The following is a 26,845-nucleotide window of genomic DNA, read 5'->3' on the forward strand; positions in this document are numbered from 1 at the left end:
TATCGCTGTGTGTGTGTGTGTGTGTGTGTGTGTGTTGCAATGCTGGCCTGACGTGGTGAAGAAGGGAAGGCAAAGAGGAGGGGAGATCTCTCTGGGCTCAGCCCAGCTGTTGCAGCTGTGAGGAAGAGGAACAAGCACAGACAGCTCAGAAGATCTCGGCTGGCTTGAGCAGCTGGAGCAGGGGCAACTGAACCAAGGTAAGACCAGGATGGTAGAAGCAATGACATGCTGGGAGCCAGCTGTCGTCTAGGCAGGAATCTCCTCAGCGTCCTCTTCCTGCCGTGGGGAAGGCAGAGGCTGCCCAATGTACCGGACAGAGGCTTTCATTCCAATAAGCTCGCCTTGAACAGGGAAGTTCCTCTTTCCTGGTTTCGGTGGAGAGTTGCTTCATCGGCATTTTGGCACCGAGATCAAGGAAAAGGACTGAGGAACCTGATCTCAGGGGCTCAGGAGGACAGCAAGCGCTGCTTTCTGGTGGGGTGTTGAGATCTCCTGTGGGGTGCAACGCGTCCGACTATAAGCTCAGGCCAGGACGTGTGGGCAAAGCCCTGTTTTATCCTTGCAACCACCATGGGAGGTGAGTTAGTCTGAAAGAGAGGACCTCAGAGAAGTCTCCACTTGGAACCAGCTCTCCCCACCAGGAGGCAAAGTGAAGGAAGCTGCTTCAGAGGGCACCATAAAGTGGGGATGAGGCCATAGATAAAAGCATGAATAGATATCTAAATGGGGCAGCAAGACTTTTCAAAGTATTGGTCCTATGTAGGAGGGAACGAGGCAGTTTCCTGCTTTGGGTAACAACATGTCTCAGGCCATTGGGAACTGTCTACTATCCCAGATTATGAAGAGCCTTGGTGTGGTATCTTACAATTGTCAGAAGTCCTTGTGCATCTTTCTTAAGCCAATGGTACACTGTGGTCTAAACCACTGAGCCTCTTGGACTTGCCGATCAGAAGGTCGGCAGTTCAAATCCCCGTGACAGGGTGAGTTCCCATTGCTCTGTGTCATGGTCCGGTTCACGGGCGATCGAAGACCCGGCAGGGGACATCAGGATCGGGGGCAAGATGGCGGGGTGGGAGCAGGAACAGGGGTCCAGAAGCCAGGAGTCTGGAAGCCAAGAGTCCAAGGGTCAGGAAGGAAGGAGTCACAAAGTCAGGGGTCTGAGGGTCAAGAAGCAAGGAGTCACAAAGTCAAGGGCCCAAGGATCAAGAAGCAGAGAGTCAAGAAGCCAACGGTCTGAGGATCAAGAAGCAGGGAGTCAAGAAGCCAACGGTCTGAGGATCAAGAAGCAGGGAGTCAAGAAGCCAAGGATCTGAGGATCAAGAAGGAAGGAGTCAAGAAGCCAAGGTCCGAGGATCAAGAAGCAATAACCCAAACGCAACAAGGCAGGAAGCGTGCTGCTGTGGCAAAGAGCCAAAGGGAAATGCTGACCTTATATCCCTTCCCGGCTCTTGCCACCGGGTGCAGTGAGTTATCAATCGGCCTCACCTGTGCAGCTGTGCCTTGCCTCTTCAGAACAAAATTAGGAAGGCCGCAGTCCTGCAAAGTCCTACTGGTCACAGGGCCTGGCTTCTGCACGCACACCTGACACTCTGTCCCAGTTCCTGCCAACCTAGCAGTTCGAAAGCATGCCAGTGCAAGTAGATAAATAGGTACTGCTGTGGCGGGAATGTAAACGGTGTTTCCGTGAGCTCTGGTTTCCGTCAATGTGTCCCATTGCACCAGAAGCGGTTTAGTCATGTTGGCCACATGACCCGGAAAGCTGTCTGTGGACAAACTCTGGCTCCCTCGGCCTGAAAGCGAGATGAGCGCTGCAACTCCATAGTTGCCTTTGGCTGGACTTAACTGTCCAGGGGTCCTTGACCTTTTACCTTTAGTGTGCTGCAGAGAAACCATGAGGTCATTTTCTTTGCCATGAGAGATGTGTCAAGACCCCTTTGTAAGTTCTTTGGCTGTACGTAGAACGGCTTCCACTATCGGAGGCAATCAACCTCCAAACGCCAGTTGCTGGGAAACGCAAGTGCTGTTGCCTCTGGTCTTCCTTGAGCACTTCCCATGACCATCTGGTTAACCACTGTGAGAACAGGACACTGGGGCAGACGGGCCACTGACCCGACCCATCACTGACCATCTTATGTTCTTATCAGAAAGTAAGTGAAGCCACTTGTAAATGCCATAACAAACTCCTGAAGATATTGTTGGTTTATTGAAAGTAGTCATGTTGGGTGTTATATTGGAGTGGGTGAGTTGAATGATGTTTATATAGCTGTCAGACGAAGACTTGGAAGTTTTCTTTCTTTCTTATTATTTTTATTAATTTTCCCAATTTTCCTAATTATTACAAAACCAACCAAGTTACTTTAACTTAATACAATTTCTTAAAATCAAGTTTCCTGCTCCTGTTGCAAACATATTGAAAGTAGTCGGGCTGGGTGTTATATTGGAGTGGATGAGTTTTCTTTCTTTCTTTCTTTCTTTCTTTCTTTCTTTCTTTCTTTCTTTCTTCCCCCTCTTTTCCTCTGGATCTATATATGTATTTTACCTAGATAAACATCTTGGTTTGGATAAAAAAAGATAATCTTTGTATCTCTCTTTATAAAATCTAATACAATTTATTCAAAAGAAAGAAAGAAAATGCCATAGCAAATTCAACAAACAGGTCAACCTCAGTTAGTTCGCTTGGCATTGCCTTGTTTTGGCTTTGGGGAGATTTTATTGATTTATTTGGTATTGTAGTTTTTCAGTTTCATTGATGCATATCAATATAGATGTATCTCACATCATCATGTCATAGCATATTTTATCTCCATCTTTCTGTCATGTTTGTTGGTTTTGTTAAACCACTTATATACTGCCTTGGCATTAAATAGTATATAAATATTTGCAATGAATTTAATAATAAAAAGTAGAAACCATGCCAAGCAAATCTCTTTGCTTAGAGAGGGGAAATAGAAAATGATTGTTTGACACTGTTTATAATGTTGTTCTGTCATGGAGCATAAAAAGAAAATAATGACAAGAAGCCCTCTTAAAATGTTGTTTAATCTTGACTATATCTGGGGGCAGACCTTTGATGTTGGCAGCAAATCTTGCCCTCCCCCTTATTGCTTTGCCTCCACCTGGTGAAAACTGAAACGTTAAATGCAATTTTCATTGGCCTATACAGCGGTACCTCAGGTTACAGACGCTTCAGGTCACAGACTCTGCTAACCCAGAAATAGTACCTTGGGTTAAGAACTTTGCTTCAGGATGAGAACAGAAATTGTGCTCTGGCGGTGTGGCGGCAGCCGGAGGCCCCATAAGCTAAAGTGGTGCTTCAGGTTAAGAACAGTTTCAGGTTAAGAACGGACCTCCAGAGCGAATTAAGTTCTTAACCCGAGGTACCACTGTAATGGCTGAATGGGCAGCTTTGTACAGTCATTTTTAGGTTTGTTTGTTTTGTGGGCTGCTCCCACCACCATGACGGGAAAAGGCCCACATATGAAGGGCAGTGATAACACCACTGTTTTAGCCGGCTCAGTTCCACAGAGCGCACCAGTGGCAATAAATTGGCCTTTGGCAGCTTGCATTCATTGGTGGTATAAAAGGAAACAAAGTGGTAAAAAACAACCTTGGCATCCTCTTGCGCTCACCTGCCTCCCTCTGTGATGAGGAGCAGGCAAGGGGATTACTCTGCATGCAAGGCTCTCTGGATCATGGCCACCAGGTGAAGTGGCAGTTGAAGAAAGCAGAGTGGGTCCCATCCATGCTCGATTCCCTTTTACAGAGATTGCTCCAATTTCTGATATGCGATCCCAACAATGCGATCCCTTTTCTATCTTCTTCCTAGGTGTATCTTGTCTAGCCAACAGAGAGCTCTAAATATGGTCTAGTAGCAAAATGCCCATTGCTCCTGTCATTCCAGGGATGCGGGTGGCGCTGTGGGTTAAAACACAGAGCCTAGGACTTGCCAATCAGAAGGTCAGCAGTTCGAATCCCCGGGACGGGGTGAGCTCCCATTGCTCCGTCCCTGGGGGAGCGCCGCAACCCCAGAGTCAGTCACAACTGTACCTAATGGTCAGGGGTCCCTTTGCCTTTTTACCTGTCATTCCGGCTAGGCTTTGATATTTGAATTCCCTGTTCTTGCTTTTACAGCTGCACAATGAACCCCTACATCTTCTGCTATTATTTAATCCAGTTCTGCGGACATTCCTGGATATTTATCAATATGATCATCAGGTTCCTGATTTTTGGGGAAGGTAAGTCTACACTGTTTTGCCATTTGATTGATCAAATAGCAGCCTCTCCATGGAAATGGGGTCTGACTGAGAGAGCAGCCAGCAGCAACACACATGGGCCAAAAATGGGATTTCTTCTGCACAAGCGTAAGGTGAACTGGAACCACAGTGAAGGACTAGTGCAGGGGTCTGCAACCTTTAAGACAAAAAGAGCCACTTGGACCCGTTTCCGAAGAAAAAACAACAACTGGGAGCCGCAAAACCATTGCGACATTTAAAACAAATATATCTCCGGAGCCACGGGCGGGAAGGTGACGTCGGAACGGTGCATGACTAACGCATGCACCGCCCCCATGCGACGTCACAGCCAGTACAGCGCCCGCCACAGTGAGGAGTGTTCGGGCGCACAATGCGCCTCCTCCCCTCGCTAGTATCTGCCCCGGAGCCGCAGCAAAGATGTAAAAGAGCCACATGCGGCTCCGGAGCCGCGGGTTGCAGACCCCTGGACTAGTGCTAGAAGGCTGGGTTTTAATCCACTAATGGCTTGAGAAAAACCGAGGCCTGTCAGCTTTCTGTGAAATGTGGAAATTAATGATCCAAAGACATTGTGCAGTATGCTATAGGAAGAAGCAGTCTTCAACTGCATTGAAAAAGATAAAAGTTTAGATATTTCATAGAATCATAAAACTGTAAAGTGACCACGAGGGTCATCTAGTCCAACTCCCTGCAATGCAGAAATCTTTTGCCCAACGTGGGGCTTGAACCCACAACCTACAACCCTGAGATTTAGGGTCTAATGCTCTACCGACTGAGCTATCCCCAATGATGTTATATGAAGATGCTTGACTCTCCTCTGTAGGAGCATGGAGTAAAAAGGTAAAGGGACTCCTGACCGTTAAGTCCAGTCGTGGACGACTCTGGGGTTGTGGCGCTCATCTCGCTTTACTGGCTGAGGGAGCCGGTGTTTGTTTGCAGACAGTTTTTCTGGGTCATGTGGCCAGCATGACTAAGCTGCTTCTGGCAAACCAGAGCAGCGCACGGAAACGCCATTTACCTTCCCACTGGAGCGGTACCTATTTATCTACTTGCACTTTGACGTGCTTTCAAACTGCTAGGTGGGCAGGAGCAGGGACCGAACAACAGCAGCTCACCCCATCGCGGGGATTTGAACCGTCGACCTTCTGAACGGCAAGTCCTAGGCTCTGTGGTTTAGAGCACAGCACCACCCATGTACCCTGTAGGGGCATGGAGTAGGAGAAGATAATTAGTGGTGTCTTTGAAGACGGGCTGTATTCTTCTCTCTCTTTTATTTTCTTCTTTCTTTTTTATTATTTTCGGTTTAGATTAGTTTGTTCTTTATTGTATTGGAGAAAGTCTTAACAAAACTTTATAACAAAAAGAGTGAGGGGACTCAACCTCATTACTTGGACCACATGTGATCTCACACATATCTACACATGTTTTGGCAAAACATGCTGTCTTCATAGTGGTGACCTGATGTTTACCAAACAAGAAAGACATCAGGAGAGAGAAAGAGTTTGCAAATCCAAAGGGAACATTTATTTGAGTCTAGTCTTTGGTCTAGAATTGTCTGGAGATTTAGTCAAAACACATAAGGCAACGCTGATTCTAAATGGTCTCTGTGCTAATTTTCTGCACCTTTTGCAAATTAAAACGCCCAAATGCTGTTCCATGGAAACAAGGGTCACTGCCTAAATAATTATAATTATAATTATAATTATAATTTATTATTTATACCCTGCCCATCTGGCTGAGTTTCCCCAGCCACTCTGGGCGGCTTCCAATCAAGTGTTAAAGACAACACAGCATTAAATATTAAAAACTTCCCTAAACAGGGCTGCCTTCAGATGTCTTTTAAAAAGAAGATAGCTGCTTATTTCCTTCACATCTGAAGGGAGGGCGTTCCACAGGGCCACTACCGAGAAGGCCCTCTGCCTGGTTCCCTGTAACCTCACTTCTCGCAATGAGGGAACCGCCAGAAGGCCCTCAGAGCTGGATCTCAGTGTCCGGGCTGAGCCCATTTCCCTTCCGAAAGTTTGCAAAAGATCTTGCTCAATGTTCTTTGTTATAAATAGTAACTGTGCCATTCAGTTGTGGTTGGAGCATGTTCAGAATGCACACACGCAACTTTTTATCTGTATGCTGCCTTTCTATCGCCAAAATCTTGCTCAAGGCAGCTTACAACATGAAAAAAAATGCATAAGCACAAACATAACAAAAGTAATCATGACAATAAATAAAACATAGAAATGTACACAACCACATTGTCCACATAAATCACTATAAGATCCAAAATAAAGATATAAAAATTAATATCAATGACAGAAACAACAACACTCTCCCAGCCCAAGAGTCTGTTCAGCAGCCTCAGCTTTTGTAGCTGGAGTCAGTCAGCTCCTACCGTCCAGGTGGGAAAAGATCTGCAAGTCAGGGAACAGGTCCTCCAGGACTCACAGTCAAGATGGCAGTGTCTTCTAGCAAAATGTACCATAGCACTGAATACAGTTAGTGCCAGGAAACAGTGGCCGTTTTAATTCCCTGATCTCTTAATGATGAGTGGGAGTGGGAGAGCCCAATATGAAGAGGCTGCAATAGAATGATAATCCAATGTTTTCTCTTGCTTTCTGTGGGATGAAGATTCGGTTGCAGATACTTTCTATTCCATTGGGCTCGTGATGCGCGTTTGCCAATCTTCGTCTATCCTGGAACTTTTGCATATCCGGCTCAGCATTGTGGAAGACCATTTTCTCCCGAGGCTTTTGCAGGTACCGCATAATTCATAATCGCATGAAAGGAGACAAGGGTCAACACTTGGATCGCCATCAGTTTAGGGGGGTTAAATCCCACAAGAAATTCCATTCTCAAATTGGAACATTTGCTAACCTTGCGAAGTAAGGTAGTCATGTGGTCTATGTGTATGAAAGAGAGAAAGGGAAAGAGGGAAGAAGTGCAGGTGTGTGTGTGTGTGGGAGAGAGAGAGAGAGAGAGAGAGAGAGAGAGAGAGAGAGAGAACTTCGTATGTGCTCCTTGCGTTTACCTTCAAATTCTACAGTTGTCAAAAAAATCAAAAGGCAACAAGCAAAATAGTAAAGTTTGTGTTTTCTTGTGCCATATTTGTCATAATTTGTTTTAGTTTAAATGGGTGGGGTCAAGAGGGAGGCCTGTGGTTTGAGGAGGAAAAGGGGGGGGGGCCAAGGGACAGTTGATATCCTGTGCCCAAGGGTCCCCAGAAACATGGAGCCAGTCCTGGTCAAGGTGGCCAAATTCAGAGATTTGGTTATTACCTGTGTATCCCACCTTTCCTCTTAGGAGCAGAAGGTGAGGTACATGGTACTCCTTCTGTTTTATCTTCACGGCAACCTGTGATGTGGGCATCACAGAGAGGGTTATATAAACCTGGTGGAAGCAGAGCTCCACACATGCAACAGGATTTCCCTTTCCATTCCTTGCATGCCCCCAAAATCTGCTCTGCAGGTGAGCAGAGAGGGTACTTCCACAGCACAAGCCGAAGTCTGTTGCAGGAATGGAACAGCAACTCTAGATACAATCCAGAACTGGGGACTGATCTAAGGTCACCCGTGGTCCTAAATCTTGGCTGAGTAGAGATTTGAACCCGGGTTTCCCACTCTACCAAATCATTCAGTAGGGCGACTATTTGAACACCAGTTAGCAGAAAAAGAGGCCTAGGCATATTTTGAAAAGAACGACAAACTAGACAAATATCATGCACACTCTTGGCATATACCAGTGTGCTACTCCTGCGTAAGCCACTTGGTCACTGCAAATCCACCTTTCGAAATACTGGCTAGAGACCAGCAAGCCAAATCATTCAATGGAATAAGAATTCGTGGGGTAAAGTTCATGTTTGTTAGAACACTCAGGATGGGCGATAGGATCAACATTCCACAAGACTGAACAAGTTCTGACCTTTCAGAAGAATTTTAGGAATATACCCTTCCTCTTCAGGGAAAGAGAAATTAGAAAATCTTATGTTTCCAGTTAACATCCCCCCTGCTGCTCAGTCACGACTAGAAAAGCAGATAACTGGTTGGGTGCAATCCAGCCATCAACAGCAGCAACAAAAACAGCAGCAAGTTGCCCTGAATTCAGTGGAGCTTAGTCCCAAGACAGCAAATGAGATCTTAGGTCTTCTTACTTGGCAGTGACTCCAGCCACTGCACTGTGTAGGACTTCTTGTATAGGATGTAAGTATAATAATAATAATAATAATAATAATAATAATAATAATAATAATAATAATTTATTTGTACCCCGCCCATCCGGCTGGGTCTTCCCAGCCACTCTGGGCGGCTTCCAACAAAGATTAAAAATACATTAAAATGTCACACATTAAAAACTTCCCTAAACAGGGCTGCCTTCAGATGTCTTCTAAAAGTAAGATAGTTGTTTATTTCTTTGACATCTGCTGGGAGGGCGTTCCACAGGACAGGTGCCACCACCGAGAAGGCCCTCTGCCTGGTTCCCTGTAACCTCACTTCTTGCAGGGAAGGAACTGCCAGAAGGCCATCAGCACTGGACTGGTCCAGGTAGAACGATGGGGTGGAGACGCTCCTTCAGATATACTGGATCGAGGCTGTTTAGGGATCTAAAGGTCAGCACCAACACTTTGAATTGTGCTCAGAAACGTACTGGGAGCCAATGTAGGTCTTTTAGGACCGGAGTTATGTGGTCTCGGCGGCCGCTCCCAGTCACCAGTCTGGCTGCCGCACTCTGGATTAGTTGTAGTTTCTGGGTCACCTTCAAAGGTAGCTCCACATAGAGTACATAGCACCAAAAAGCACATCGCTATCCATTTCAGTACCTTTGGTTTCAGCAGGATTTAGAGTTATAGTAGCATATGGAGGTGGAACGCGGGTGGCGCTGTGGGCTAAAGCCTCAACGCCTAGGGCTTGCCGATCGAAAGGTCGGCGGTTCGAATCCCCGCGGCGGGGTGCGCTCCCGCTGTTCGGTCCCAGCGCCTGCCCACCTAGCAGTTCGAAAGCACCCCCGGGGGCAAGTAGATAAATAGGTACCGCTTACCAGCGGGAAGGTAAACGGCGTTCCGTGTGCGGCTCTGGCTCGCCAGAGCAGCGATGTCACGCTGGCCACGTGACCCGGAAGTGTCCCCGGACAGCGCTGGCCCCCGGCCAATAAATGTGAGATGGGCGCACAAACCCCACAGTCTGTCAAGACTGGCCCGTTCGGGCAGGGGTACCTTTACCTTTACCTAGCATATGGAGAGCCTGTGCAATGTCAACGCCATTAGAGCTAAATTGGGAGCCTTCAGATGTTTTTGGACGACAAATCCCATAATCTTCGACCACTTGCCAGGCTGACTGGAGCTGATGGGAATTGGAGCCCAACAATATCTGGAGGTCCACGAACCCTGTGTTGAAGATATAGAACGGAGCGTTTTAAAGAAGCACAGAACTGCACAGTTGGAAGAGATTCCCAAGGGCAATCTAGTCCAACCCCTTCAAATGCAGGAGTCTCGTCTTGTCATCTTCATGGTGAGGAGGCTGTCCCTCGTGGAGGCTATCTGCAGCGGTGACCTCTGTAATGCATAGCAGGGAACAACCAGTGGCTTCCTTAACTACATTTTAATGAACATCTGTATTTTAATAAGCATTGACAATATTAACAATGACTGACCGTGTGAAACCAGAACTTCACAACAGGGGCTTTGTTAACTCTCCCACTGAAATAAATGGAGCATAGAAGTGCTTAGTGGAGTTATGGACTGTCTTCCGCTCCAAGCTGCCCTGGGCCAACCCAGGAAACTCAGGAACCAGCCCTGGATCCAGCCCTGAGCAGGAGGGTTCAGTTCTGTTATGTGTGCGGGTGGCACTGTGGTCTAAACCACTGAGCCTCTTGGGCACAGAAGGTCAGCGGTTCGAATCCCCATGATGGGGTGAGCTCCCGTTGCTCTGTCCCAGCTCCTGCCAACCTGGCAGTTCAAAACCACACCAGAACAAGTAGATAAATAGGTATCACTGCAGCGGGAAGGTACCAAACGGCGTTTCTGTGCGCTCTGGCTTCCGTCATGGTGTTCTGTTGCACCAGAAGCGGTTTAGTCACGCTGGCCACATGACCCGGAAAGCTGTCATTCCTTGCAGGAAACGTGCCAGCAGAGCATAGCCATGCAGCCTTCCCACCCAATGCACCCACCCCTGACAACCTGCAGTCACACCAGGTCTATCTTGATCCAATTTGCCCAAGCATGGATCCCCCTCAAAGTGGCCCAATTCAGTTCAGGATACAGCAGAATCTGGTGCAGCTTCTCCACCCAGTGCCTTCCTTTAGATCAGCCTTTCTCAACCTGTGGGTCCCCAGATGTTGTTGAACTACAACTCCCATCACCCCTAGCTAGTAAGGCCAGAGCTCAGGGTTGATGGGAGTTGTAGTCCAACAACATCTGGGGACTCACAGGTTGAGAACCACTGCTCTAGATGATGATGATGATGATGATAATATTTCTTGTACTCGGTGTCCTAGTGTGGGTTGTGTCCTGTTGTCTTGGTTGAAACCAAGTAGATAAAGATGCTCAGAGCAGCCTTTGCTAACCTGGTACCCTCCGGAGATCTGAAACTACAACTCCCGAGAGCCCCGGTCAGGATGGCTGTGCTGGCTTATGGGAGTTGTAGATCAAAGCACCTCAAGGGCACTCTGTGGGGGAAGGCTGCTAAGAGTATGGGAGGGTAAAGAAAGAAAGGGGTGGATCACAAAATCTCTTTCCCCCTGCAATAAGAGCAAGTCTGCTTTTGCTGAACCTGGAGGAGAAAATACTGTTCTTAAAGATAATATGAGGTCATGAAGGCCGCATGAGTTTTTCAGCATTCCTAGGAAGGAACACATTGAGTCATCTATTGCAGCAGGCTGTTCTTACAGTTACCAACCAGATGGTTCCTGCATTGCAGAGCATTGGGCTAGATGATCCTCATGGCCCCTTTAGGATGCGGGTGGCGCAGTGGTCTAAACCACTGAGCCTCTTGGGCTTGCTGATCAGAAGGTCAGTGGTTCGAATCCCCGCAACAGGGTGAGCTCCCGTTGCTCTGTTCCAGCTCCTGCCAATCTAGCAGTTAGAAAGCACACCAGTACAAGTAGATAAATAGGTACCACTGCAGCAGGAAGGTAAACGGCGTTTCCATGCATTCTGGTTTCCGTCATGGTGTCCCATTACGCCAGAAGCGGTTTAGTCCTGCTGGCCACATGACCTGGAAAGCGGTCTGTGGACAAACACCGGCTCCCTTGGCCTGAAAGCGAGATGAGCACCGCAACCCCATAGTCACCTTTGACTGGACCAAACCGTCCAGGGGTCCTTTACCTTTTACCATGGTCCCTTCCAACTCTATGATTCTTTGAAATTCACAAGCAGCAGCATCCTCACCACTTGTAATTTCTAGGAAATGGCATGCAGATGCACATTGCCTTCAACAGTGAAGGTGGAACGCAGCCATCACAGCTAGCAGTCACTGATAGCCAGATTCTCCCCAAATTTGTTTAATCCTCTTTTAAAGCCTTCCAAGAACTATTTGGACTATCTGCCTCAGGCACCAAAATTTATTGGGCTGGCCTTGATTTTCCATTATCTGATTCCGGAAAGGCCCCTTCTCTCCCTACAAGAAAGGCTGTGTGTCATACATTTACTGCTTTGTTTATATCTTACCCCCTTTAAAAAAAATGTCATTTGTGGATTAGACTGTGTCTGGGTTTCATTTTTCATCTTCGGGGAGCAAGGGAAAGAATTCTTTCCCGTCTGGAGCAGAACATGGCGCACACATCTGTGATCTCCTAGAGAAGCTGTGATTTGGCAATGCACTTTTTTTGGTCTTCTATGGATTTAACTTGTGTTATTTCACAGAAACTGAGCTGCTGTCAAGTTAGAGGGAGCGGGGAGAGGAGGAAATTCCACAGAGCACGAATGAAAAACAAAACCTCCTTGTTTACATTTTGTAAAATGACTGCACAGGCTTTCAATTTCTGCTTTCGGAAGCGAGGGCACGGGCTTTCGGAGTTAAATTTATTTTTGACCCAAGAGTAAAGCGGAGGAGAACTTTAGAGACCGCATCCTTTCATTACTTAAGCAAAAATCTCTTTGTTCTGGGCTATGTGAACATTTGCATCCTAAAATGCAGTGAGGTTCTTTTCCCCTGCTGTGTTTTAAGTTGCATTTACAGGTTTATGTACACGCCAAACAAATGGCAGGAATGCCTTTTTGTTTTCTGCACTCCTGCAACCCTCCACCCCAAAAAGCTCCTATTCATGAAGCTGTCATCCATGGATGTGCAATGGCTGTCTCAGCTTTATACATCTCTGCTTAACTGCGGAGTCAACATGGCATAGGTTTTCCTTTTGAATTGAAACTACAGGATAGCTCTGCATTGCTGGTAAAGCCATGTGTACACAAATGCCAAACAGGCTGGTGGGAGTGTGCTGGAGCAAGAGTAAGTGGAAATGTGTACACAGCCCTACTGGTTGAGGGTTTTGCTCTCAGGACTCATCTTGCACCTCATTTCTGTAAGACAGAGTTGTTCCGCCTGGCCTTTGGCTTGGAATCAACTTGATTCCCTTCCCCTCTTTCCTTTCTCCTTCTGTGATGGAACTCCTATTTGGGGACTTCCCTGGCTTTTTTCTGGCCTACGTAGGACCAGTCTGGATAGTTGGCCTTGGTGAAGATTTGACGTTTTCATCCCCAAAAAGTTTTTGATTTGAGTTTCTACTGAAATGAGGCTGTTGTATTTTAATCTTGCTTTTAAGTTGTATTTTAATCAATTGTATTTATATCTGGTGTTAGCCGCCCTGAGCCTGGCCTTGGCTGGGGAGGGTGGGGTATAAATAAAAATTATTTATTTATTTATTTTATTTCAGCCTGTAATTTCTACAGGCCCAAACCATAAATCAGAATATGGAGTGAGGAGGAAAGATCTTGGCTATCTGGGATCTCATGCCCCCAATTCTTTCGCCACTCTAACCACAACATAGCAAAGGGTATGATGTGTGTTTTCAAAGCACATAGAATCATAGAATCATAGAATTAGAAGGAACCCCAAGGGTCATCTAGTCCAATGCAGGAATCTCAGCTAAAGCATCCCTAACAGATGGCCATACAACCTCTGCTTAGAAACCTCCAGGGAAGAAGACCCCGCCACCTCCAGTGGGAGACTGTTCCACTGTCAAACGGCTCTTACTGTCAGAAAGTTTTTTCCTGATGTTTAGTCAGAATCTCTTTTCTTGTATCTTGAAGTCATTGGTACGAGTCCTACCCTCCAGAGCAGGAGAAAATAAGCTTGTTCCCTCTTTGATACGATACGATAATCTTTCTTGTCATTGTCCCATACAGAACAACGAAATTGAAAAATCTACATAAAACATTCAAAACCCAAAGGTAAAGGTAAAGGGACCCCTGACCATTAGGTCCAGTTCTGACTGACTCATGGGGTTGCGGCGCTCATCTCGCTTTACTGGCCGAGGGAGCCGGTGTACAGCTTCCGGGTCATGTGGCCAGCATGACTAAGCCGCTTCTGGCGAACCAGAGCAGCATACGGAAACGCCGTTTACCTTCCCGCCAGAGCGGTACCTATTTATCTACTTGCACTTTGACGTGCTTTCGAACTGCTATGTTGGCAGGAGCAGGGACCGAGCAACGGCAGCTCACCCCGTGGCGGGGATTCGAACAGCCGACCTTCTGATCAGCAAGTCCTAGGCTCTGTGGTTTAACCCACAGCGCCACCCGCGTCCCCTTGAAAACATAGAACTTTTAGATGTCTTCTAAAAGTCAGATAATTGTTTGTTTCCTTGACATCTGATGGGAGGGCGTTCCACAAGGCGGGCGCCACCACTGAGGAGGCACTCTGCCTGGTTCTCTGTAACCTCCCTTCTTGCAGTGAGGGAACCGCCAGAAGGCCCTCAGCGCTGGACCTCAGTGTACGGGCAGAATGATGGGGGTGGAAACGCTCCTTCAGGTCTACTAGACCAAGGCCATTTAGGGCTTTAAAGGTCAGCACCAACACTTTGAATTGTGCTCGGAAACGTACTGGGAGCCAATGAAGGTCTTTCAGGACCAGTGTTATATGTTCTCGGCGGCCATACATAGCTCAGCCCAGCACACATCACTGTCTAGTTGCAATTAAGCCTTGCTTCATTTTCTCCTCATGAGGAAGGTGAAGCTGAGACTATGCGGTTTGTTGAGGAGACTCCTCCAGGGTCATATCTCAGGGGAAATGCGGGTTCTCCAAATGCATGTTTCAAGCCTACTTTCTTCAGCTGCAACCACACTCTCTGTCCCCACCCGCTTTCAGGCAGCTGTTAATGTGTTGAAAGTTTACAGAAAGTCCTGCAAGCTAAGAAGCTGATCAGTTTTCCGTGACCAGAACCTTTTATCTTCAGGAAGTGGTCTGCATTTCTTTCCATCTAGCAAAGTCATTTGACAAAGGAAATCCTGCCTTCCAGCAAAAAAAGGATAAACTGACACATCCATTTATTTTTTCATTTTAGTATTTCTAATAGTTCTGCGGTTACGGCCAGTGTGGTTTACTAAAATTAAAGCTGAATACTAGAGGATCTGAAATAGCAAAAGTGCTGGAAGATACACAACTTCCTTTTTTGTGTGAGGGATGGGGAAAATAGCAAGACCCCCCCCCCAAGCTGATGGGACCTTTCTGCTCAGGGCTAATATAGGAGCTTCAGAATGATGCTGGGATGTTTTCCCTGGAACATTTTCCCTGGAACAAGAAAGATCTTCAACCCTCCTTTCACATGCCTTGGTCCTGATTCTGAACCCCACCTGATTGTACCTGCAATTTATAAAATGAAATGCATCCATTTCATTCATCAAATTAACATCATATGTAAAGGTAAAGTTAAAGGGACCCCTGACCATTAGGTCCAGTCGTGGCCGACTCTGGGGTTGTGGTGCTCATCTCACTTTACTGGCCAAGGGACCTTCCGGGTCATGTGGCCAGCATGACTAAGCCGCTTCTGGCGAACCAGAGCAGTGCATGGAAATGCTGTTTACCTTCCCGCCGGAGTGGTACCTATTTCTCTACTTGCACTGGTGTGCTTTCAAACTGCTAGGTTGGCAGGAGCAGGGACCGAGCAACGGGAGCTCACCCCGTCGCGGGGATTCGAACCGCTGACCTTCTGATTTGCAAGTCCTAGACTCTGTGGTTTAACCCACAGCACCACCCACCTCCCTACATCATATGTAGCTACATCATATGTTGCTAGGCCCTAATTCAGTTGGCTGAGAATCTTGGGTGGAAGAAAGCAACCTCGGCAAGAGCCAGGATACTGGGTGGTTTGTGTGTGTGTTACCTGGCACATGTTAGCAGGGCAGACACAGCAACTGATTTGGTGTTTCAGAGGAAAACATCAGAGAGATTGGGTAGATGGTGCATTGCAAGTATTGCGGGCACGTGAGAAGTGTCGGCGCAGAGAGGAACGGGCCACATTGGATGAGTAATGGGCAGCGCAGGGTTGGTCTTTGCATAGTGCAAATGATTTGAATGGGAAAACTGGGAATAGATCTGGAGTAGAGGACAGGCCAAATGAGGTGTGATGTGCACATGTTGTCAGGTAAGTGTTGCATGTCGTGAATCAGGATGTGCCTATGCAAGAGGAAGCAGATAGTGCTTTTATTCAGGGGGTGGCGGGTAGAAGTCATTGCAGATGGCAGGGGATGGGGTCCAGATGGCAGCAGATGACGACCTCTCTCCAGTCCTCCTCCCACCTTGCAAGTACCGGGTGGCCAGGCTGATGAAACATTTCCCTGGACATTTCTGAAGCATGTTGCTATGTTTATTTTTTTCCTTTTTTGGGGTGGGGGGTATTGTTTTATCTGGCAGCACATTCTTTTAGCTCCATCATATAGATTTATATGTTGCCGGCAGGGGGGAGGTATTCTGGCTATTTCTTCTACCCTGCTTATGGACTGTTTTGGTAATAAGCGGTATATAAGGATGCAAAATAAAATTAATTCCAACGGTATCGCAAGAGTCTGCTGAGCATGCAAATCCAGTGACTAAGGGCAACAGTTGCTGTTGTTGTTGATGATGATGATTGAATTTATATACCACCCTATACATGGGGGTCTCAAGGCGGTTCAGAGAATAAAATCAAGATATAAAACCAGAAGATACCTAATAATAATAAAAACAACAACCTAATAGGCACCCCCCAAAAAACATTTTAAAAGGGCATAGGATGTCAATCAAATCAACCAAAGGCCTGGTTAAAAAGGAACATTTTTGCCTGGCGCCTAAAGATGTGTAATGAAGGCGCCAGGCAAACATCCCTGGGGAGAGCATTCCACAGACGGGGAGCCACTGCAGAGAAGGCCCCGTTCTCGAGTTGCCACTCTCCAGACCTCACATGGAAAAGGCACACAAAGAAAGACCTCAGAAGATGATCTCAGGGTTCGGGTAGGTTGATATGGAAAGAGGTGGTTACAAAGAGAGGCTTTTGCATAAAATACTGGGTGGCGAATAAGGTAGGAGAGGCAGGACCACAGAACACAGCCGTAAAACACAGAATGTGTGACTGTCTCTGTGTGGGCATCTGTACGAAATGCTTCTATCGCCTTGATCCTTTCTGCAACACGGCTGCTGCCATGCGATCTGTTTTCCTCCTTCGTTTAAAACAGACTGCTTCTAGATGACCTGTTTATTGAGCATTCAACCTGATTTTTATTTGCAGGGAGATTAGATGGTGCTATTTAATGAGCTATTTCTCCTGATTTGTTTGTGGGGAGGTTAGATGGCGTCGTGTTGAGCCAAGTGTCAACTCACACTTTCCAGGGCATTTTGCTGCCCTCGTCCCTGTCGCAAAAAGTTGAATCTCTCAAGGAAATGGGTTTCGCCAGTATGTGGTTGAATCCCATCCCAAAATACCAGCCGTCCGGAAGCACCCAGAATCTCACACGTACCTTCCCCATCACACAAACCAGAGGCTACAGCTGCTGAAGCAGAACCCAATCCACCACCTTATCCTCTGCTCTTCCCGCATTTCCAGATTGCAGAAAGAATCATCATCTTATTTGTTGTGATTGTCAGTCAAGAAGAAATTCAAGGAAAATGTGTTGTGTGCATCTTATTCTTCCTATGGAGTTTCCTTGATGTGGTCAGGTAAGAACCAAATGGTTTTTCTTTCGGCCTTCCATATCTACATTCCGCAGGCAATTAAGTTTCATTATCTGGTCTGCTTCTCCTGCAAAAGCAAATCCTAGGAAGACTAGAAAAAGGACAAAGCGTGGGCACTCCCTCACTTACTTATCGCTTTGGCCTTGCTGCTAGCTGCAGTCTACAAATTGTGTATTTTCCTAGATTTTTAGAAACAGAGAGATACACAGAAACTGTGTGGATTAAATTGGTTGCTTTGGGACATTGCTTGGGTCCCCCAAGGGACACAGGTGGCGCTGTGGGTTATACCACAGAGCCTAGGACTTGCCAATCAGAAGGTCGCCGGTTCGAATCCTCGCGATGGGGTGAGCTCCTGTTGCTCGGTCCCTGCTCCTGCCAACCTAGCAGTTCGAAAGCACGTCAAAGTACAAGTAGATAAATAGGTACCACTCCAGTGGGAAGGTAAACGGCGTTTCCGTGCGCTGCTCTGGTTCGCCAGAAGCAGCTTAGTCATGCTGGCCACATGACCCGGAAGCTGTACGCCGGCTCCCTCGGCCAATAAAGTGAGATGAGCGCTGCAACCCCAGAGTCGGCCACGACTGGACCTAATGGTCAGGGGTCCCTTTACCTTTACCTTGGGTCCCCCAACCAGATCGCGGCCTGATCTAAGGCAGGTTGCAAGAGCAACTTTATCACCACACGTGTATATATGGTAAGAAGCCTAAGAAATTGGTCTGCATATTCCTGTTTGGAATAAAGGTGGGTCCCAGGTCTGATAAAGCTGAAGGCCACAGCTTTAGGCTGCACCGAGAGAAGGGGGCACAGTTCTGTCGGAAGAGCAAAAAATGTGAGCAAACTGGTTTTTCAAGGTTCCTGCTATTTACCTGAGGCAACAGAGATAAAGCAAGCAAAGGGAAACAAATTCAACTACCTAGTAAATCCAAGCAACATAGAACTCTTGAGGAAAGAGGTGGGTGCTCTCACCTTCCAAACACAGCAGCCCTTAGAGATTTGAGTGGTTATCTTTTATGTGGACAATCAAGTTTAGACATTGCCTGTCTGTCTATTTCCTACTGGGAGAGAGGACAAGATCATTTCAGAAGCCCCAGAGTTCGTGGGCCATTTAATGGCAGCTGAAATGGACAGAATATGTAGCATCTGCAAGTTTGACGTGTAAAATTAGAGATCAGAAAGAGACTGATTTTAAAGGAGATTGGAAAATGTTTGTAGGAGACGTAAAAACTCAATGTAAATATGTTAAAACACAAATAGGATTTGAGTAAGAACAGCACTGGGGGTGAACTTTTTGTTTTTCTTTTGTGATAAGGTGAAGGTATAGAATAATATGCAGCGTTGTCAGGGGTTCAGGAGCAGAGGCGAGGGCAAGGGAGGAAACAGAGAGTGAAGGGGAGGAGTCCGAAGGAAAGATGAGCGATGATGACAACCCGAGATCTCCGAGTCTTTCCAGTGAATCGGAAGATTCACAGAAAGGAGCGCCAGTGACCAGAGCAAGGGGGGAGCTTAGGGGGACACCCCAGGAAGAAGGGACAAAGGGGGGTTCAGAGAGCAGCAGTTGGAAATCGGGGCCAACATCCCCAACAGAGCGCAGTGGGGAGGAAGGGCGCCAGGCATCGGGACCAGGCGGCTCGCCGCAGGGGGGAGGACATGAGTCAGGAGTGGCCACACCTCCATCGGAGAGAGAAGAAACGGTCAAACGGAAAGTGGAAGGTTGGGCGCGCGCGCCAAGTTCAAATGCACAGGAAGGCGGCACAGTAAGCAGCCTGGAAAGGGAGCCAGGTCCTAAAGCCCGCCGCAAGGAGACAGAAGGGTCCGGGGGGTCAGCGTCAGAAGAGTCCCGGAAGGAAGAGACCACGGGGGGCAGAGGGACCCAGAGAAGAACGGTCAGGAGGAAAAGGTGGAGTAAGGCTAGGGTATTACGTTGGTGTACAGGAGGCGGGGACTCAGACGGAGCTTCGCCGGTCTAGCTTATAAGACGTAGAGTTGCGCGCTACAGCTTGAAAATGGAAACTGTAAATCAATAAAGACTTTTATACAGTGAATGCTGGCTAGCGTGATCCTCTGTGAGCTCGGATCTGGAAGCAGCTCTGACAAGCGTGAATTGAATTTTTGAGGGAATCAGGGAGGGAGGGGAAGTCGTAGGTGGAATGACTAATTGTCAAATTTGAAATGTTGTAGAATTGTTTATTTGTTAAAATTTTTTGAAAAAAAAATTAATGTAAGGAATTTTCAGATGGCTAACTGTGCAGTCTCACTCAGACGTAAGTCTTATTGAACCCAGTGGGGCTTACCCCCATGCAGGTTGGGTTGGGGTTGTGTGATTTAGCTTGCAAACAAAGCAGAAATACAAAAGAGCAACACTGGGTCTCTGTGAAGTCCCAATAAACACTGGCTGTGGCGATAGAGTCCAGTAACATCTCGAAGGCACCACAACAATGGCTCCCCTTGTTCTTTGGCTTCTTATCTTCCTCACATTTTGGGGATCAGGATTGGTGAAATGACACCTTTGAACTTCCACCAGCTGAGCTATCTCAGCAGTCAAGTTGCTGCTTAAAAGGAGGCTTCTTATAAATCTCTGAAAGTCACAAAATATGCACTCTTGATGGATTCTCTTGAAAACATAGTAAAGGTAAAGGGACCCCTGACCGTTAGGTCCAGTTGTGACTGACTCTGGGGTTGTGGCGCTCATCTCGCTTTATTGGCCAAGGGAGCCGGCGTACATGTGGCCAGCATGACTAAGCCGCTTCTGGCGAACCAGAGCAGCGCACGAAAACGCCGTTTACCTTCCTGCTGCAGCGGTACCTATTTATCTACTTGCACTTTGATGTGCTTTCGAACTGCTAGGTTGGCAGGAGCTGGGACCGAGCAATGGGAGCTCACCCTGTCACAGGATTCGAACCACTGACCTTCTGATCAGCAAGTCCTAGGCTCTGTGGTTTAACCCACAGCACCACCCGCGTCCCCTTGAAAACATAGACCCAAATAAACATAAGTATGGTTCTATGTTTTCAAGAGAATCCATCAAGAGTGCATATTTTGTGACTTTCAGAGATTTGTAAGATTTCTGTTTATTTGGTTTTGCAGAGAGTGCATATTTCATATATTTCATACCGTTCAATGTTCTGTATAGATTATATAAAGAGCTCATATTGACATCGCATTGTTGTACTTGGTCATTGTGTTGCCTTGGATATTACTGATAATTGTTTGCAACACAGCGGTTTAATTGTTTGGTTACTAAAAGGAGACTTCAGCTATTCAGCATCTTCAGCAGTGAAAAATCAGAACGTGGCTCACCCTCTTTTCACCTGCTTTTTATTCTAGATATACTTACTGTATGCTGGCAATAACAGGAACATACTTTCGAGAATTGACATGGCTCCATTATACACTATGGATTCCTTTGTATCCTCTGTCGGTTTTGGCTGAAGGTAACGGCAGAGGGAGGGGATGTGAAGAAGCCTGCCTGATTTCTAAGGCTACCACCCTAGGCATACTTGCTCAGGAGTAATGCCCATTGAATCCAAAGGGGCTTACTTTTGAGTAGAGGTGGAGGAAAAAATCAATTCAACACACATTTAAAGCAGACCCTTTGTGTTATGTACTGTGTTGAATAGGATCCAAAATGCAGCAGTCTGATTGGTCCTAGAACAATAGGATCCAAAATGCAGCAGTCTGATTGGTCCTAGAACAATAGGATTCAGAATGCAGCCGTCTGATTGGTCCTAGAACAATGCAGCAGTATGATTGATCTGCAGGAGCCACCCAATCCGGCTCCAGATGGAAGTGAATCCACAATCTGATTGGCCTACAGGAGAATTCCGGAATTAGCCAATCACGTGCAGCCCATTCTGTAAATAATGTATATAAAGCACATACTTTGAGGCGACTTTCATTCCTCCTCACCACTATGAGCTGAATAAAGAGCATGAAATCCATACTCGACTGAGTATATTTCACTTTACAATGCTGCAAATGCAAGATGCAAATTGCAACAGAGCTATCCTCCAAAATGTGCTCTCATCCTTTGTGATGCAGTCTCCAAACCAATGTTCACAAGCCCCAATCGGGATGAGCAATGGCTGGGGAAAATGGGAGCAGCAATTCGGCAATATCTGAAAAGACACAGTCTGCTGCAGGGAGACGGAACACCATCAAACCTTCATTCAGAATAGTTAATTGTGTACTAAACATTAAAAGATCTTGACAGAATTGTGATTATTCAGAACCTGCTAATGAGTTCAAGTCTTTGCATTGATTCTGCATGCAGGCCAAAAATGGTTCCCAGTCTTTCTTGAAGGATTTTTTGTCCTTATTTCGACGTCTCTCTGTTAATTAGCAAAAGTTATATAATTTATAAGTTAAAATATAAAAAAGGAGGGGGGAAAGGCAATATGCAGGCATAATATTATGGTGAAATAAACCAGAGAAGGAGGTTGAGGGAAGTCTGGGAGGAATAGGGAAATTTTGAAATTGTGAATAATAATAATTGTTATGATGTAATATTGGGGGAAATGGAAAATGGAATAAAAAAAAAATTATATAAAAAAATCTTGACAGAATTTCAAATATCCAAATTCTCCACAGAGCACGTCTGTGACAAACATGAAACCCTGCACACCATTCTTTGCCTCCCAACTATCACCAACTTTCCTCCAACTTTCCAATGGGTTTTAAAAGACTTAAAAAATCTGCTCTCTCCCACTTACAACCTCCAGCATCCTGAAACCCTGGAGAGAGAGCTGCAGACCAAAGATCTGACTCAGTAGATTTGCTATGCTCCTATTTCAGGGAGCCTGGGCTGAATGGAGGCTTTGATTTATTGTGCTGTCGTAGCTGCAGATTAAGGCTCTATCGAGAGGTCCAGAGGGTGGCAACACGAGAGCAGGGCCTTCTCTGCAGTGGCTCCCTGACTGTTGAATGCTCTCCCCAGGGAAGTTTGCCTGGCGCCTTCATTGCACACCTTCAGGTGCCAGGCAAAAACATTCCTCTTTTAACCAGGCCTTTGGTTGACCTGATCAACATCCCGTACCCTTTTAAAATGTGGCTCTTTCGGGGAGGGTGTATTATCGGGTTATTGTTATTGTTTTTATTTTATATACTGTGATCCTTTTAATGTGACCCGCCCTTAGACCTCCGGGTATAGGGCAGTATATAAATTTCATAATAATAATAATGATGATAATAATTTATTATGCATTTCAAGCACTAAATCTTTCTGGTGACTACATTACACTCCATCTAAAGTACAGAGTTATCTGCCCTGCTAAAAATTAACTTTTATATGCCATTGAAAACCTGCCTGTCCATTGTGCTTGACATGGAGCAGATAATTATAGATGGTCTTACGTTGCATTAAGTTATCCATTATAGCTTTTTATCATAAAGGAAGGCCTAAGACCTTTAATTTTGCTATTTTGGAGATTTTTCACTTACAAGCCACTAAATCATTTTTTTAATCTATTTCCCCTCCCCCTCTCCAGAGTTTGCCATATATGAATCGCTACCTCACTTTGAAACCTACGGCACTTACTCAACCCAGCTGCCCTTACCATTCGATATACCCGTCTACTTTCCCTATGTACTAAAAATATACATGGTGATGTTGTTTGGAGGTAAGTTTTTAGTTTCTTAGCAAACACACAAAAAAACTGAGTTTGGCAAGCCAGGGGTATTGTAGCCCAAGTCTCTCAGTAGGGACTGAATTGGGAGTTGTTTGTATATATATCCCTCTTCTATTTCTTGGGCCAACTGTGCTGCCGCTTTTCTGCCTTGGGAGTGGACCTGAGGGAAGACTGCATCCCTCAGGTCCACTCCCCCTAGCTCCGCCCCCATGCCGCCACGGATTGGTCAATTCAAACCGCATGGTTGGCAGTGCCCGTGATGCTCTGCGACGGCCGGGAGGGAGGGAGTGGCGACGGCCACAGGACAATGGCAAGGCTCCATGGGGCGAAAGAAGCAAGTGCCGCTCAAAAGAACCAAAAGAATACAGTGGTACCTCGGGTTACATACGCTTCAGGTTACATATGCTTCAGGTTACATACTCCGCTAACCCAGAAATAGTGCTTCAGGTTAAGAACTTTGCTTCAGGATGAGAACAGAAATTGTGCTCTGGCAGTGTGGCAGCAGCAGGAGGCCCCATTAGCTAAAGTGGTGCTTCAGGTTAAGAACAGTTTCAGGTTAAGTACGGACCTCCAGAACTAATCAAGTACTTAACCTGAGGTACCACTGTACAGTCTTCCACAAGTGAAGAACTGGGGCTACATAATGTCACAACCATATCTGGGCATCTCTGTAATTATTATTACAGTGGTACAGTGGTATCTCTGGTTGTGAACGGGATCCGTTCCAGAGGCCCATTCGCAACCTGAGCAGAACGCAACCCGCGTATGTGCGTGTGCGGGGTGCGATTCACAGCTTCTGCGCATGACGTCATTTTGCGCATCTGTGCATGCGTGAGCGGCGAAACCCAGAAGTAACCCGTTCCGTTACTTCCGGATCACCGCGGGACGCAACCTGAAAACGCTCAACCTGAAGCAAACGTTAGCATGAGGTATGACTGTACCTTGGTCCCCAAACAGCTTAGTTGTCAAACAAATCGGCTCCTGAACGCCGCCAAACCCGGAAGTGTTACGGTTTGCAAACGTTTTTGGGAAGCCGGATGTCCGGCGCGGCTTCCGATTGAGTGCAGGAAGCTCCTGCAGTCAATTGGAAGCCGCGCCTTGGTTTTCGAATGGTTTTAGGAGTTGAACAGACTCCCGGAACAGATTAAATTTGAGAACTTAGGTATCACTGTATTACTATTATGTATTAAATGTATTAAGTTTGTATACCACCCTATGCCCGCAGGTCTCAGGGATGTTCACAATATAACTACAACTCTAGCAAATGTTTTGAGGGAGAAAGGGCTTGGAAGATCCCTAGACTAGGACTAGCCGCCTGAGAAACAGTTTCTATCCAAATGCGATTTTGGTTTTAAATGCCGTGTAAGGTGGTCTCTGCTGGGACGTGGGTGGCACTGTGGGTTAAACCACAAGGCCTAAGACTTGCCAATCAGAAGGTCAGCGGTTCGAATCCCCGCAACGGGGTGAGCTCCCATTGCTTGGTCCCTGCTCCTGCCAACCTAGCAGTTCAAAAGCATGTCAAAGTGCAAGTAGATAAATAGGTACCGCTCTGGCGGGAAGGTAAACGGTGTTTCCGTGCACTGCTCTGGTTCCCCAGAAGCAGCTTAGTCCTGCTGGCCACATGGCCCGGAAGCTGTACGCCGGCTCCCTCGGCCAATAAAACGAGATGAGTGCCACAACCCCAGAGTTGTCCGCAACTGGACCTAACGGTCAGGGGTCCCTTTACCTTTTAAGGTAGTCTCTATGGGAGTATACTGTATTCAATTATGGGGTATCAGAGTTTTTAGGGGGTTAACCACGCTGGGATAGCAGGCTTGTTGGTTTTTGAATGTCTGATGCAGATTTCTTCAATTTTGTTGTTCTGTATGGGAAAATGACAATAAAGATTATTGTATCATAGAGGGACCTGAATGGGCTTCATAAGAACAAGATGCCATTGCAGTCTCCATATTGGTTTCTACCTTCTTGCACTCAGAGCCTGTTCTGGTTTGCATTTAGGTGCGTACCTCATTGTCCGATGCCTCTACATGGAACGGAAGGCTCAACTGGGAAGCTGGACGGTCAAGGCCAAAAGAAGCTAGCTTACCTTTTCCTTAAGGAGTGAAGACGAGACAGTACCATGAGACAGTAATTTGGATAACTTTGGTTTAAAGACGGCAACACACGCTCTCGATACGTAGATCCCATGACACACATGGCTTGAGAAGTGTTTGTGTGTGCAGCAGAACCCTAAATCTGGTGCAGAATTGTGATTTTTAAAGCACATTTTGGGACTGGGATTGTGGGGGAAATGGAGCCACAGAACACTCAGCTGCGACAGAGCGGATTCTGAGGGTTTGCCCTCAAGGTGGGGACCTTAAAAGGGGCCCAGAGCAAAAATCACCAGTAGCTCAGCCTGGGTCCTGGGCAACTGCGCAGGGATGCTGTGTTCTGAAGCCTGGCCCAGTAGCAGGGAGGAGGACACTAAGCCTAGCCTTCTCTGCCCAACACACTAGTTATTTATGTACACAAATATTTCTACGCCCTTCCCCAAATGGAGAAACATCGCATAATATGAGCCGCCGATTTGTGAAGGTAAGAGCCAGACTTGGATTACCATCCTAGTGGAAACTGCCTCAAAGCCAACACAGGCAAAATATATTGGTGCAAATGTTTAAGATTTGGAATGTTTGTCTTAACTTTCCCCACATAATTGGAATTTCTGGTTAAATCATTCATGAACCTCTAGCCACTGGAAACATATTTTTTGTTTAAATGTAAAAAAAAGGATATCTTTGTCTCTTTCGACACATTTATGTAATGAAACCTAGAAGTTTAAAGATTTGTAATTATATATATGCAAAATGGAGCAGCGAGTATATCTAAAACCAAGAGAATATTGATGTTCCATAGTGCTGTATGGATGGAGTGTCACTTGTGCAAGAGGACTTCTGCTTCCACTGTGAGAATGTCCAATTCATCTTCTCCCCCTGTGTGGTCCCAAAATCTGTTCCAGAAGGCCCTACAACCTCCTGGAGCAGTTTTTAAGGTGGGGGGGGGAGAGAAGGGTAGTACTTTTGTTGGAGATGTATAAGTCTGTTGTAGAAGTGGAACAGCAACATTAGATACAAACCATGTGATATTACAGGGGAAATTCAGACTTTGCATTTCACCTATAATACCGCATGGCTTGTATCTAATGCCTGCTGTTCCACTTGCACAACAAACTCTCACTAGTCCATAAAATTTCTGCTTTCCCCCTCTGAACCCCTTAAAAACTGCTCCAGGGGGTGCAAAGTGGTGTAAAAGTCAAAGGTAAAGATTGGGAAAAGGGCAAAAGATAATACTTGAGCTGATTAAACACTGTTAATCCTACAGTCCATGGGAGCCTCATAAATAAAATCAGGCTGGAGAAAATGTAAACTTCTCCACATCTTCCATTCTGCTGTGTGCCTGGCAGGCCTCTAGATTTTGTGGTCCATTCTCTTTTGATACTCTCTTTTCCCATATGTTCAGATACCCCCCCCCAACCAAAACCCCCAATGTGTCTCCCTTATCAGTCTCTCCATCCACAGCAGGTGCTGTAACCTTCCAGCAGTTTGACTTCAGCCCTAAAGGCACACTCCATTGTCTCCTAAACAGAAGGGTGCCAACCAACACATGCTATAATCCACACACAGGCATATATTGTAGCACCTCGGCTTACGTTACCCTCGGGTAACGTAAACTCTGGGTTGCGAAAGCGGCAAACCCAGAAATGTTTTGCCCTGCGCGCATGCGCAGAAGCGCTCTACCATGCCGTGCGCAGAAACGGTCCCTCTGATTGCGAAAACCTCAGGATCCGACCGGAGCTCTGGAACGGATCCCGTCCGCA

At 46.5% G+C, this 26,845-nt stretch overlaps 1 protein-coding gene across 1 annotated transcript; it reads left to right on the plus strand.

The window, feature by feature from the left end:
* Window positions 1–26,394, plus strand: HACD4 (3-hydroxyacyl-CoA dehydratase 4). The gene is made up of 7 exons (XM_082205248.1): window positions 1–197; window positions 4,132–4,235; window positions 6,873–7,000; window positions 17,244–17,356; window positions 20,693–20,799; window positions 22,852–22,983; window positions 24,991–26,394. The coding sequence occupies exons 2-7, from the start codon at window positions 4,139–4,141 to the stop codon at window positions 25,071–25,073; spliced, it is 660 nt and encodes a 219-aa protein (XP_082061374.1). The 5' UTR covers window positions 1–197; window positions 4,132–4,138; the 3' UTR covers window positions 25,074–26,394.
* Window positions 26,395–26,845: the final 451 nt, after the last annotated feature.

Source organism: Podarcis vaucheri (assembly GCF_965113315.1).
Source record: "Podarcis vaucheri genome assembly, chromosome: 17".
NCBI classification, from domain to species: domain Eukaryota; kingdom Metazoa; phylum Chordata; class Lepidosauria; order Squamata; family Lacertidae; genus Podarcis; species Podarcis vaucheri.